Genomic DNA, 12,891 nt, shown 5'->3' on the forward strand with positions numbered 1-12,891 from the left:
TTCATTTGTTATTTTCCACCAAGATACAGCCTGAGATACCATGCATGAAACAAGCTCCCTTGGGGTGACATGCTTTCAGTGTTTTTAATTAATAAACAAAAAAAAAGTATTTAAAAAAACATCAAACACATTTGCAATAATACTAAAAGAAATAAGATGCTTCCCATTTATTCAGCCTAAATCAGCTGGTTTTCTTGCTTCTTGAACATATTGAAAGAGATATCATTTCCTAGACATTATTACTCTAAGGAATTTTCAGCGATATTTAGAGCCCTTGTTCCCACTGAAGTGTGTATGCAGTATGCTAAGTGGCATCTTTCCAAACTCATTATTGCCTGTATTCTAATTTTGAACATTTATGAATTCTATGTTGCTATTATTTTCACTTTAGCTACATGTTACCAGCTTCATAAGCCCACTCTGAAACGGCACGCTAAGGGGCAAATTTTTCTCACAAATTCCTCCCTTTTTGACTAATAAGCCATAAGGAAAAAATGACATTTTTCCTGTATAAGAAAGCCTACCACCTGGAGACTTCACATTCCCTCAGTTCCCATTTGAAATTCATTAACAGCTTATCCATTCTCTCAACTAATAGAACCTGACAGAATCAACCCATATTACATTTCTCAGCATAGTACAATTTTCCATCATTTCAACAACAATCATTAACAATCTCCACAATTTCTCTCCTGCTATTGTGACCTAAGACAATTTTCTCAATGACATCTGAAAAATAATTTTATTATCAAATTTACTAAGAGTAAATTTAGTTTTACAGCTTTGATTAAAAATGCAGTACCTAAATACATTTTCTTAACTGCATTCTTAACAGATTTGCTTGAATTTCACTTAAGTGGATGCAATCCATTCATGCTTAGGTAGAAAGAGCTACAGTTTTCAAAGAGAATAGGTTGCACATTAAAATGGATTTATTTTTTTTAAATCAGATTTCTATGAACCTTGAGAATTGGTAATTTAGGGTGTGGATACCAAAAGCATTCAGAAGCCTTAATGAGTAGACTTTCTGTGGTGCCCTTTAAGACTGTACAAAACCACCAAACTCAAAACTGTGAGCACCCAGAAGCAGAAATCTTGCATTCCTTGTCATTTTCTCATTGCTAACAACAAAAAACTTCATCACACTTTTTCATTCCATTTTTCCGTATGTGCAAAATGAAGCTTATTAAACTGTGATTCTATTCTTGGCACCTCTTTGTCCTGAAGGATGCAATTATTTTTGTTTCTTTTACCTTCCCAACAGAAAGTACAACCCAAAGCCTTTTCTATATGGGTGAATCCTAATAACATGATCCAGTTACACTGCATTCACACACTTTTTCTATTGTCCTACCTTCATCAACTTTGAAACACTTGCATCCCCACCTCTCCACCCCCAATGTTCAAGACCTGAATACTTACAACCAAGAATCAAAATATTTACATGTTTGGGACATTTATCAGCATGTCCCAGAGTTCTTTTGTTTCATGTAACTATTTCTATGAAAGTAAATCTTTCATATTTAAAAAAAAAAAAAAAAAGAACTTTATCTTATTAATTCTGTTATTCTGCAATCAACCAAATTTGTAACCAAAACCAGAACGTAGATATGTTACTCAGAATTAGGTTTTACTTTTTCAGAAAATTCTCTGGATGTTAATATCCTTTGAAAAGACAGCATTTCATTGTCTTCTTGTTCTGGTACTGCATTTCTCTACCAGAAATGATCATGATGTAACCTCATTAGACAAATCCCTTGCCAGTTAAAATACACCCTAACACATTATCTATGAAGATATATTAGTTTTTTCTAACACACATTCACTCAAATTTAACCTTTCCTTAAGGATATTCTGTTTTCCTAATCTGAATTCATCCTACTTTTTGTTGTCCTTTTCTTTACCAGCCTTTAGTAATTCAGTTGCCCTTCTCAATTTTTTATTTGTGCTAGATTTCTTCGGAGAAAGGAGAAAGAGAATAAAGCATTGTTTATTTTTGAGCAGAATCTCTCATCAGCAAATTATCCTCTTCCTATTCAGACAATACAACTGACATTTTATTGTAGGATCCAAAGATCCCCAAGCCAAATTTCAAATGAGAATTCTCATTCCCCATTTTCCTTCATCTTTCACTTTCTCTAGAAAACAAAAAAATTGCTTTTGAAAAGTCTGCCAGCCCCTTCTGCTGCTGAGGATCTTTGTCTATTTCAGTAATTTCAGATTACTATCTTCATGCGTTCTCCTTCATCACCCATTGCTAGGTAAGAGTGTTTTGGGAAAAGTATTTCTGGTACTTCGGAAAAAAAATAAATCTACCGAGACGCAGAGGCCAGTGTAGTTATCCATGTTCACTGCTACCCCAGCACTAGACTACGCAGCACACTACATACAAACCTTCCAGATATTTCAGCTAGAGCAGAATGACATTTATTTAGCAGGTCTTTACATTACTGTTCTTTGCAGACTAGCTAGACAATCTCCGATACAATTCCAGGTATGCACTTCAAACAGTGAACAGTCTTGTCTACAATAAGGAGGTGCACTGAAATCTGCAATAATTTCTCAGCACTCCCCAGATATTTACATTTCAACCATTTGGGGCTACTGCAGACAAATCTGTTTCTAAGTACAGTGCCAGAGTTGACTTAAGAGAGTTATACATAGCTTCCAACATAGCCAAAATATACTTTCCCCGGCTAGGCAAGTAGGTTGAGTTTTTTCTGTATTAAAGAACTCGTTTCAACCATTTTAATAAGTGTAATGCTTAAATGATGGCATAGCTACAGACCTAATAAAAGGCATTTAAATACATACATATATTTCTACTTTTTGCAGATGACCCAAGTAAAATCCCCTAATTTCTGAAATGCAGCCTCTTTAAATGAAATGAAGCAGCTATATTATGCCAGGATCACCACAGAATCATTTTTCCAACAAGAAGAAATAAGAAGTATCATCATTCTACTGAAATCAGCAGGAGAAAAGATCCCACAGGATCTTAACGACGTAGTGACATTTTTATATCACTGATGAGAAAAAGGTCATACTGGCATTTTCACACAAGATTCATTCAAATCCAAAACATAATTCCACATAACAAATGAATGCTGCAGTTCCTGCAGTGTTCTCAGGTTCTCTGGATAGCTCACTAACAATGTATTATTCAAGAGATCATCTAAGATCACAGCCTGTGACTGCTTGTGTGATGCATTGTTATATGGCTACAATAAATACAAATTCAGCTTCAGTAAGATGAGACTAAAAATATGATTTCGTCTAAATGATCACATCAGAGAAAAAGATGAACATTTATAAGGCATACTTAAATATCTCAGTGACAAGAATTATGCATTTGACACAAACAAACAGTTTAACAGCATTTGGAAAAACTTTGGGTTACTGTCCTGGGTTCAGCTGTAAGAGTCATTTTTCTCCTTCCTAGTAGCAGTGCTGTGCTTTGGCTTTAGTCTGAGAACAATGCTGATAACACCAGTGTTTTAGCTGTTGCTAAGTAGCGCTTACTCTGATCAAGGACTTTTCAGTCTCATGCTCTGCCAGTGGGGAGGGGCACAAGAAACTGCAAGGAAGCAGAGACAGGACACCCAACCCGAAGTAGCCAACAGGATATTCCATATTACAGCACATCATGCCCGGTATCTAAACTGGGGGGAGTCACCCGGAAGGCCCAGGTCACTGCTTGGGTCAGGCTGGGCATCGGTCAGCGGGTGGTGAGCAATGGTACTGAGCATCACTTGTGTTTATTGGGTTTTTCTTTTCCCCTTTTAGCTTTAGTTTTTCCTCTCACCTTGTTATTTCCCTTATTAGTATTAGTATTACATTTAGTTACTGGACTGCTCTTATCTCAACCCGTGGAGTTTACATTCTGTGATTCTCCTCCCCATCCTTGTTACAGAGGGTAAGGGAGTGAGCAAACGGCCGCATGGTGCTGAATTATCAGCTGCATCTAAGCCACAACAGGTGCTTAAAGTAAGTCTAGAGTGGCATGAGGCAAGTAGTAGATTTGTTGCATATAAATCCAGCTTTTGTCCATGCTTTCCTGATGGGCCAAGCAGGAAGCCACTAGACCTCAATGTAAAGAGCCTTAAGATGCTGCAGGCAATAGATACCTTTCTCAGAGGGTGAAGATCTGCTTTAAATACTGCAATAGAAGCAATAGTACCACCAGGACAAGCCTCCAAGATAATCTCTAATGATACAGATTAAAAGTGGTGGTGATTCAGTTTGATTTGAGATTTACTGCAGGATACTCTCAGGATTTCCTATCACCTAGTAGAACACCAGAAGTCCCTATAACATAACTAATCCAGAAGAGAAGAAACTGCTTTTCAGAAGAAAAACTGTGGAAATTCTATACAGTTCCAGCCATCACTGATCATCTCCCCACACATTTGTTTCATTTCTTAAAAAAAACAGTCTGTCCAGCTTGAGATAATCAGTCCCAAAAGCAATTTCCACAATTAACTTATCTATACACATATTTCCATTCATGTAACCAAAGGGCATATTTGAAAAAGTTGTAAAAAGCTTCTCAAACTTTGCACAAACAGAAGCTTCAACATTATTTCACAAAGGTTTTTTTCATCTGTTTATAGTTTCCACAGATATGTTAACTACCAAGGTACCTAGCCCAGTTGTCAATAAACAAAAAAGCAGCTTTTAAGAGTTTTCAGATAAACAATGCATCTACCATAAGCAAACCAGGCCTCAGAGCGGCTTTGTTCTCTGCATTCTATTTAAATGAAGACTGCTTCCTGGTGGTGCTTTTGAGCAGACTCCCACAGCCAAATAAAGGCTGTTGCACAGCCAATGCTGCTGCACTGGTGGAAGCAATTAGCATTCCCTGTAGCAGGGGTACCTGGGATTTGACGCGCCGGGTTCTCTTCAGCACAACGTTCATTCTTGAAGCCTGCTTTGGGGAAGCCTGGGCATCTGAGCTGAGGTCCTCAGCCTCCACTTTTTCCTTAAGATCCAAGTTTGGCTTTTGGATGCCCTAGAGGATCAGAGCACAAGACACTGGGTTGATCGATCAGGCAGTGCTAATCCTTCCATGGTTTGTGAATCATTCTGTTCGCTAAGAAACACGAAGAAAGAAACCACACAGCATTACACATGCCATTTGGATAATAAGCCAATTAAACCACACCGCTTCAAATAAGGACACTGTATCTCAACTGCCAGCTTACTGAAAGACACCTTTCCAATTAATTGTATATTTTGCCTTGTTCTTCTTCCCAATAGGGTTCTATAAAGAAATGGCTACCAGAAAGTAACTACACAATGTCATGTTACAACTCGTATCACTATTTGTCACAGGTAAATATGAGCATGGTCCTGTGTCTGTTTACACAGCTAAAGCTTCTAAAAGCATAGACCCTATGTCCTAGTTTCTTATGCAATAACAAGTAGCATTCTATGTGCAGTTTGGGTCCCCACTTCATACTGTGACAGAGAAGCATCTCACCATAAGGCTGACCCCAGACTGGAAGAGCTCATAGGGGTATAAGATTCTTTCATAATGAGACTTGAGCAACGACCCTGTGCCTTTTCCTGGCAGGTAGCCAAGCCGACTTGCCACTTTAGACCATTTCTTCTCTTTAGTGACTACTTCAAAGCCTCCTTTGCTGGCAACAATCTGAAACGCATAAATAAAAAAGTTAAGGGTTTTGAGCTGCTCACCACCTTGCATAAACTAAGAATCAATTGAATCAAACGTTAACAGGTTCTATTAAAAAGTGTCAAAATTGTGAATTTAGGGCTTTTTTCCCCTGAAGGGCTTGTACTTTTATAACTAAGCACTTACTCATTAATTACCATATCTACCATGACAATTTTCCTAGTAAATGTAAATTGTGTACTGTCCTAGACAGGAAGAGTCCAACAATTAAGATTTATGATGTGCTGGAAAGAATACAAACCCCACCTTCAAAAAAAAAAAAAAAAAAAAAACTGGAAAGGTAACTCTCACCAGACTTATACTTTGATGAAAAACACAAGTCTGGCCAGAAGGGAAGCCCATTATAACAGACCCCAGGCAGAAGGGAGTGCTGGAACTCACAACTTCAGAACTATAGAAGCTCACACAAAACCCTCAGTGGAAAAGAGACTACTGTAAAAAGAGAAAACTGAATTCACCTTCCCATTAACTCAGTCCAGTTTTTCCACCTGCCTTCAACTGGTTTGAGTCTAGTAATTCACATACAGAACTATCAATGCTAACATGTAACTAACATAAAATGAAAAATGACAGACAATTTGCCAGCATATGAGTTGCCTCCCCACTGGCCACATTTCCACTGCTTCCATTCCCTTTACAGTTTCACTGTCAAGTAGCTTAAAACCAAAACAGATCGTATTTATATTATCATAAGACTAGTAGCATTTTTACAACAGTGTAGTTTTTCATTTCATTTCTTTACACAGGAGGACCAAATTTCATGCTTAATATTTCACCGACTGCTGGAAACCTCAATCCAAAACCATATTGTTACTGGAGTGAAATTCATGGTTTACTTTGAGACTGAAGTAAATTCAAATATACAATTGTGGCAGTGATAAATCAGTTGTTCTTCCTATAAACAGAGATAGCTACACTTTAATAAAACAGGAATATTATTTAATTATTTTCCCTCATATTTATAGCAAATTAATAGAAAAAACCCACATTTTAAATTAAATTATAAATCTAAATTTCAACTTAGCTTCAAAATCTCCATTAAAAAATTGTTTTAAAAATTATCTGTACATATGAAATGGCTACAAAAGCCACTAAGTAACTAAATAAGCTTAGACCAGCATTATCTGCAGTCAACTAAAATGCTCCAGCTCATAACAGTGACCCAGATACTTCCCAGTGCCACTACCACTATCATATTATGCATATCCCAGCAATCCACCTAAGACAAGCAAAAAACATTTTATCAACCATTCCCGACTGTCCAAAAGACTGACTTCTTTCTTTGAAAATAAAATCTATTCAATTCAGATCTTTTTTACTTACCTTGAGGAATGGAAACTGACACTCTAACCTAGAAGCACTATACTATATACTTCAGTAGCATCAATTTCTAGCCATCCTTAAGCCTAGCCTGTTTTGGAAATTAAAATAGTTATTCCAGAAGTTCAAGTAAGAAATTCTCAAAAATGCATGTTTATGTCATGTGTAAAACCTCTGGTGGGAGAGATGAAGGAGCAATCACAACAATTTGTTACAGAATTGCTAGGTCGGAGCTCAACTACATGCAAGTATATCACTGCCTTCCCAAAACCCACCTTAAACTCCTGCAGCCCTACCATATGTAAAAAAGTAGAACTGAAAAGCAATTGGCCAACTGACACTAGATACATTCAAGCTGTATACGAGGTAATGAACACACACTGTACAGAATCCAACCAAAGGCTTTAACTCTTCTTCACATATCTGCACATAATTTAGTAATTTTCCTTCACTCTACTTTTTTTCCCCCCAATCTCTCATCTCATCTCCATATTAATGAGATTAATGCTGTAATACAAGCCCTCCTAAGTTGCTTGGCTTCTTGAGCTTGAATGAAAAAAAGAGGCCCCTGTCCAAGGCCTACAAGTGCTTACTCACCTTGCTCAGACCATAGAGATCCAGTATTTTTCTCTCCACCACAGGAATCTTTAAATTGGATCCTTGGAGTTCCCAAAACTTTGCTAGCTGATCCAAGAAGTCCAGCTTCACTCTTGTCATTGCCTACAATAAATAAAAGAAGACAAACACAAAACAAAGCGTGACAATGCCTTACAGTCCTGAGAAAAAAAAAAACCAAACATGACAAGTTTTTATAGCATTTACATTCTCAGAGTGCAACTTGGAAAGTGAAGTATTTTTTAGTCACATAAAAAAAAGCTAGAAATACAGACAAAACCAAAGACCTCTACAAACACAAAATTATCTATGCTTCTCTCTACATTTCAGATCTTACAAACCAAACCTCTACCTAACAGTCTGTTTTGAAACCAAAATGCATACTTCTGAAAAATCATCATTCCCAAGAGAAACACAAAAGCAATTATTAAAATATGCATGGGAGGGAAGGGGAGTGTTAGAAACAGTTTTTGTATATGCCTTAACCATGCAGAACGGCCTCCTCCCTCGAGTATTTTTGGAGTACTCAAATCACTTTCCATAAGGAGACCCATTTACAAGCCAAATGATACATGACGTTTTTGTATATGAACACAGCAAGGCTTTGAGAAATGTTGTAGAGAAAAGAAAAAAACAGGACAGAATGGAACTCACTCTGCTTTCAAGAAAGCTTCCATACATTTTTAAGTCGTAAAATTAACCAGCTGTAATAAGCCTATTAAAAAATCAGCTAATTTTAAGGATTAAAAGGCACTTTTAGGCCAGTATGAGGTAACTAGAGGCTTCAGAAGAGCAGTAAGTATTTTAAGAAAAGAAATTCACTGCCTGTGGAGCTCAGAAGGCTAGACACTGGCTGTTCTTACTACACAACATGGTAGTTGGCATTCATTTTAGACATTTCCAGTTGAAATAAAAACTCTTGTGGTTATTTTGGGTAATAAAATAAAACCTAGGCTTTTCCCAAAGCCATGGAGAGTTATTTTATATGAACTCTGCCACTGCCAAGTATAAACACTGATGTGGTCTATGATTTTCTAAAGACTCCTCCATCCAGAAACCTGCCAAGATGCAAATCTCAAGCAAGAAGACCTACTGTTTTCAGGGAAAACACAAAATTATATCAACAGTGGAAAAGCTCACCTCCAGTTCATTCAGCCGCTGAATTCGTGGAGTGAAACGAAAACTTTGTACTTCACATGCAAATGGAGGCTGCCAGTCCTAAACAAGAGACAGAAAGACATTTTATTGCTTCCAGAAACTTCTCCAAAAATGCACAAAACAGAAGACCCAAACAATGTCAGAGCAAAAAAGCTCCCAAAGGAAAATTAGTTTCTCTATACAACTGGTAATATCACTTTCCAATTTTATTACATTCTTGTGCTTTTAAAATAATGTTCTTCCCACAGTATTTCAGTTCAAAGAAAGAGATCCTCAGAATTAAAAATATAAAAGAAAATAAAGTTCAAAGCATTTCAGTATGCATTACCTCATACTGAGTTTAAATAGGAGAGATCCCTGTAGCTTGTTGGTCATTTATTTACTTTTAAAAGAGTTCCATATATCTTGCACATTGTAAAATTCTCACTGTCAACAACAACAACACTAAATAAAGCACAGTATTACACATCTAACTTCTTTCATGTTTGTCTACAGTCATTTCAATAAAGATAAGACCAGCAGGGAGTCCAATTCCTCAATAGAAATGCAACCTTAAATAATGACTTTCTCAACACAGTCAACAGTCTGCTCAAGCACAAGTGCCTCCCAGCCCCATCCATCAAAACTGTGTTACAATATTAAGCATAGTTCAGCTTTTTAGAAAGTTATGGTAGACTGTCTGCCTGGCAGTATATACAACAAGGTAACGACACCCACTCCAGGTGGACAAGCCCCACTAAGTATTTATTATTTGCACTTTTGCAGCATATAAAGACCTCAAGCACAATCGTAAAATATTTACAGATTCTAATAATGGAAAAGGATAATAAATCAGTCAGGTCAGTAGAAAGCATCTGATTTAGTCCTTATAGCAGGTTGCAAATCAACTTGACGCACACATGCTGCAAAACCCTGCAATGCAAACAGCCAAGCAACATGGAAAAACACAAACGCATTCAACGGCCAGGAAAGTTCTAGTTATTCTCAATGAGTAGGATCTGGATCAGTTCCTTATGGCCTCTCAACCTAAGCCATTCTGCTTATTTTAGAAAGGGCAGTCCCTTGGAGGTCAAGTTTTCACCATGTCATTAAACCAAACAGATTCTGGCAACGCAGGCAGGTCAGAAGAAGGATCACGAAATCTAATCGGCAACCCCCGTATCCAAGCTGTTCTCAGTTACATGCCTTCTTTTCAGGTTTTTTTCCTCTCTCAGTATTTTCAACTCTTATTTAACAGCTATATTTAAAGTTCATTTGTACTTTAATTATTAAGTAATCTAACCACCTTTTGTCAAATTGCCTGATGTTCTGGTCTAAATGGTTTACCAGGTCACAGGGCAAGGTATTATAAACTAATGATCGAGCCATCAGAGAGATTAAGATACTACCTTCTGAACTGCTATGCATAAATATAATTCCCCAGCACAAACAGGTTGGCTGCACTTCTATTAGCAGTTTAAAGATTACGTTTACAACGATCCATTAAAAAGAAAAGGACCTTCTCCTCTCTCTGCCCCCTCTCGGAGCAAGCGCCTGATTTCACCTACAATGCCTTCGCAGCTTTCACAAGTAGCCTGTTGGTTTGCTGGGTTTTTTTAAAGCAAAAAGAGGGGGAAAAGCACCACCATGCCCTGCCAGCTTCTCACCTGCTCCAAAGCAACCACTACAAAACCCATTCCCGAGATCAAGGATTATACAAGTTCCCTGGCGTCCCCGGCACGGACACCAAGGTCTACGGAAAGCGGCACGCGAAGCCCCAAGTGAGCACCCAGGAGCGGGGAAAGAGGCTTCCTGGGCCTTCATCACTCCGACACTGAGACACGGCGCCCGCTCAGCCCTCCCGGCGCAGCCCCTCGCGGCCACCCCGGGCCCTGCCCCCTCCCCAGGCGGGCGGTACCTTGGGGGGCCGGATCTTGCAGATGCCGGTTTTCTCGGCCAGGCCGCGGATGCGCCCGATGAAGCCGAGCGGGTCGCTGAACTCCTCCCAGCTGGGCTCAAACACGGGGCACTCGGGCGGGGGTACAAACTCAGCCGCATAGCGCGACCCGCCGCCCCCCGACATGGCCGCAGGGGGAGGGCGGGGAGCGCACCGAGGGCCGCGGCGGGGCAGGGCGAAGAGGGACGGCCGGGGGGCCCTTAGGGGCGGCCGGCGGGGCTGAGACGAGGGCAGAGGCGCATCGTCCGGCGGCGGCTGCCAGGCGGGGCGGCCGCAGGGCGGGTAAGGGGTGGTGGAGGCAGTCGGTGCCGAGTGTTGTGGTCCCGTCCCCCGGGTTGCGTCCCCCCTCGCCGAGCCCCTCTCAGTAGCCTTCCAGCTCGCCGGAAATTACGCGTCTGTCTTTGAGCCCTCCCCCGGAAGTGAGATGATGTGTTGCTCTCCGATCCAAAAAGTAGTCCCTCCGCCACGCTGCTAGAGAGGCGGCTGCCAGCGCTGAGGAGCCGGCCGCCTCCCAGCCGCGCTGCTCCCGGAGGCACTCCGGACGCAGCCCCAAGACACACACAGGTCGGCCCACCGCCGCTCAGCGCACCCCACGGCGCGGCGGGGGGGAACGAGGGCGGTGCCACCTCCCCTTCCGCCGCGGAGGAATGTGCGAAGAAACCTGAGACATTCACTTCCGATGCTGAAGGGCCAGTTCACCCATTGTCTGAGCCGGACGTCAGGAGGAGGGCCGGGAGACACGCCCCCTCCTGCAGGCCACGCCCCCGAGCCGTGGGGGTGGCCTGCTTTTACCTCAAGGCTTTGGGTGCGTTTTGGTCCTAGTTGTCGGGCAGCTGTTGCCGTATTTTAACGTTCTTTTAAGGAAATAGTATTATATTTAACTTTAGCAGCAAATGAGCCGTCAGCGCGGTGGCGGGGCCGCAGGGCCAGCAGCGGAGGCCTCTGCTGTGTGTGCCTGCGGGGAAGGCCCGCGGTTGTGCCCCTGCGAGGCAGCTGTTGGTGCTGCTCTTTGAATTTAATCTCGCTTAAGCGGTGCTGACGCCGCTCAGCAGGCGCTTCTGGTGGCAGCTGCCCCATCGCTGGCCCAGCGGTCGCTCTCGCTGCTTCTCCATTAAGGTCTCGCAAGTTCTGTCAGTAGCTGGTAACAAGGTTGTGGTAAGTTCTCCACAATCAAGCCCCCAGCTTCTGCATTTTGTATACTCTGCTGATCTCCCAGTATGGGATGTTTTATTTTCAAAGGAGGCGTTGGAACTAGATGAACTCTAAGGTCCCTTCCAACCCAAACCATTCCAGGATTCAAGTACTCACAAGTCGGGACTTGCTCACTACCTCCTTCACCTCTTCCATTACAACAGGCTTCCAAAGAGAATTGTGCAGTGTTTTGTTTTAAAACCAGAGCCCTGCCTTCAGTATTCACATTACCCCATACTTCATTCTTAACTCTTTATTCCAGCCGTGGTCCTGGTGTACTATTTCAGTTGCGAGAAAAACTTAATTTCCTCCTCCTGTTACCATGAGGCTTGCAAGATCTGCTCCAGGCAGACTGACACGTTAATCTGCACTGCTTCCCTGCCAGATGGAAGAAGTGCCGCCCACATTTAACATACGGGAAACAAAGGGCTCCAGTGCAAACGGGTAATTTCCATAAAAGGTTTAGGTGAGAGCAAACTGGTCTGGCATGGAGTGAATTTACCATGGGTTATTGTGCTTTTGCAATGTACTCTTACGTTTTGCAGGGGGTTCCTGGTGTGGGTGCTTGATGCTTTTATGACTGTAAAAGCATGTGGAGCGCACGTTTCCTTACCTGTACCTAGACATATTTCTGTGTGCTTCTGCCATTTTTCTCTTTTTTGCCTTTTATTATTTGGCTGTGTGTCTCTCGTTATGACAGGCCAAGACCTGTGCATGTTCAGCCTGCAGAAGAGAAGGTTCAGGGGAGACCTTAGAGCAGCCTTCAATACATAAAGGGGGACTATAGGAAAGCTAGGAGAGGGGATTTTTACAAGGGCCTGTAGTGATAGGACAAGGGGAAATGGCTGTAAACTGACAGAAGGGAGATTCAGGTTAGATACAAGGAAGAAGTTCTTTACTGTGAGGGTGGTGAGGCACTGGCACAAGTTGCCCAGAGAAGCTGTGGCTGCCCCATCCCTGGCAGTGTTCAAGGGCA

At 41.3% G+C, this 12,891-nt stretch overlaps 1 protein-coding gene across 1 annotated transcript in view; it reads right to left on the reverse strand.

Annotated features, from left to right (window-relative positions):
• Positions 1-11,260, reverse strand: part of KDM5A (lysine demethylase 5A) — a 50,055-nt gene extending 38,795 nt beyond the window's left edge. The window contains exons 1-5 of the mRNA XM_065682376.1: positions 10,686-11,260; positions 8,771-8,848; positions 7,613-7,735; positions 5,483-5,653; positions 4,877-5,011 (exon numbers count right to left, since the gene is read on the reverse strand). Of these exons, the coding sequence (XP_065538448.1) occupies positions 4,877-5,011; positions 5,483-5,653; positions 7,613-7,735; positions 8,771-8,848; positions 10,686-10,850 (672 nt within the window). The 5' untranslated portion in view covers positions 10,851-11,260. The remainder of the gene's footprint in view (positions 1-4,876; positions 5,012-5,482; positions 5,654-7,612; positions 7,736-8,770; positions 8,849-10,685) is intronic.
• Between the last annotated feature and the right edge of the window lie 1,631 nt (positions 11,261-12,891).

The sequence above is a fragment of the Lathamus discolor genome, chromosome 1, assembly GCF_037157495.1.
Source record: "Lathamus discolor isolate bLatDis1 chromosome 1, bLatDis1.hap1, whole genome shotgun sequence".
Lineage (NCBI taxonomy): Eukaryota > Metazoa > Chordata > Aves > Psittaciformes > Psittacidae > Lathamus > Lathamus discolor.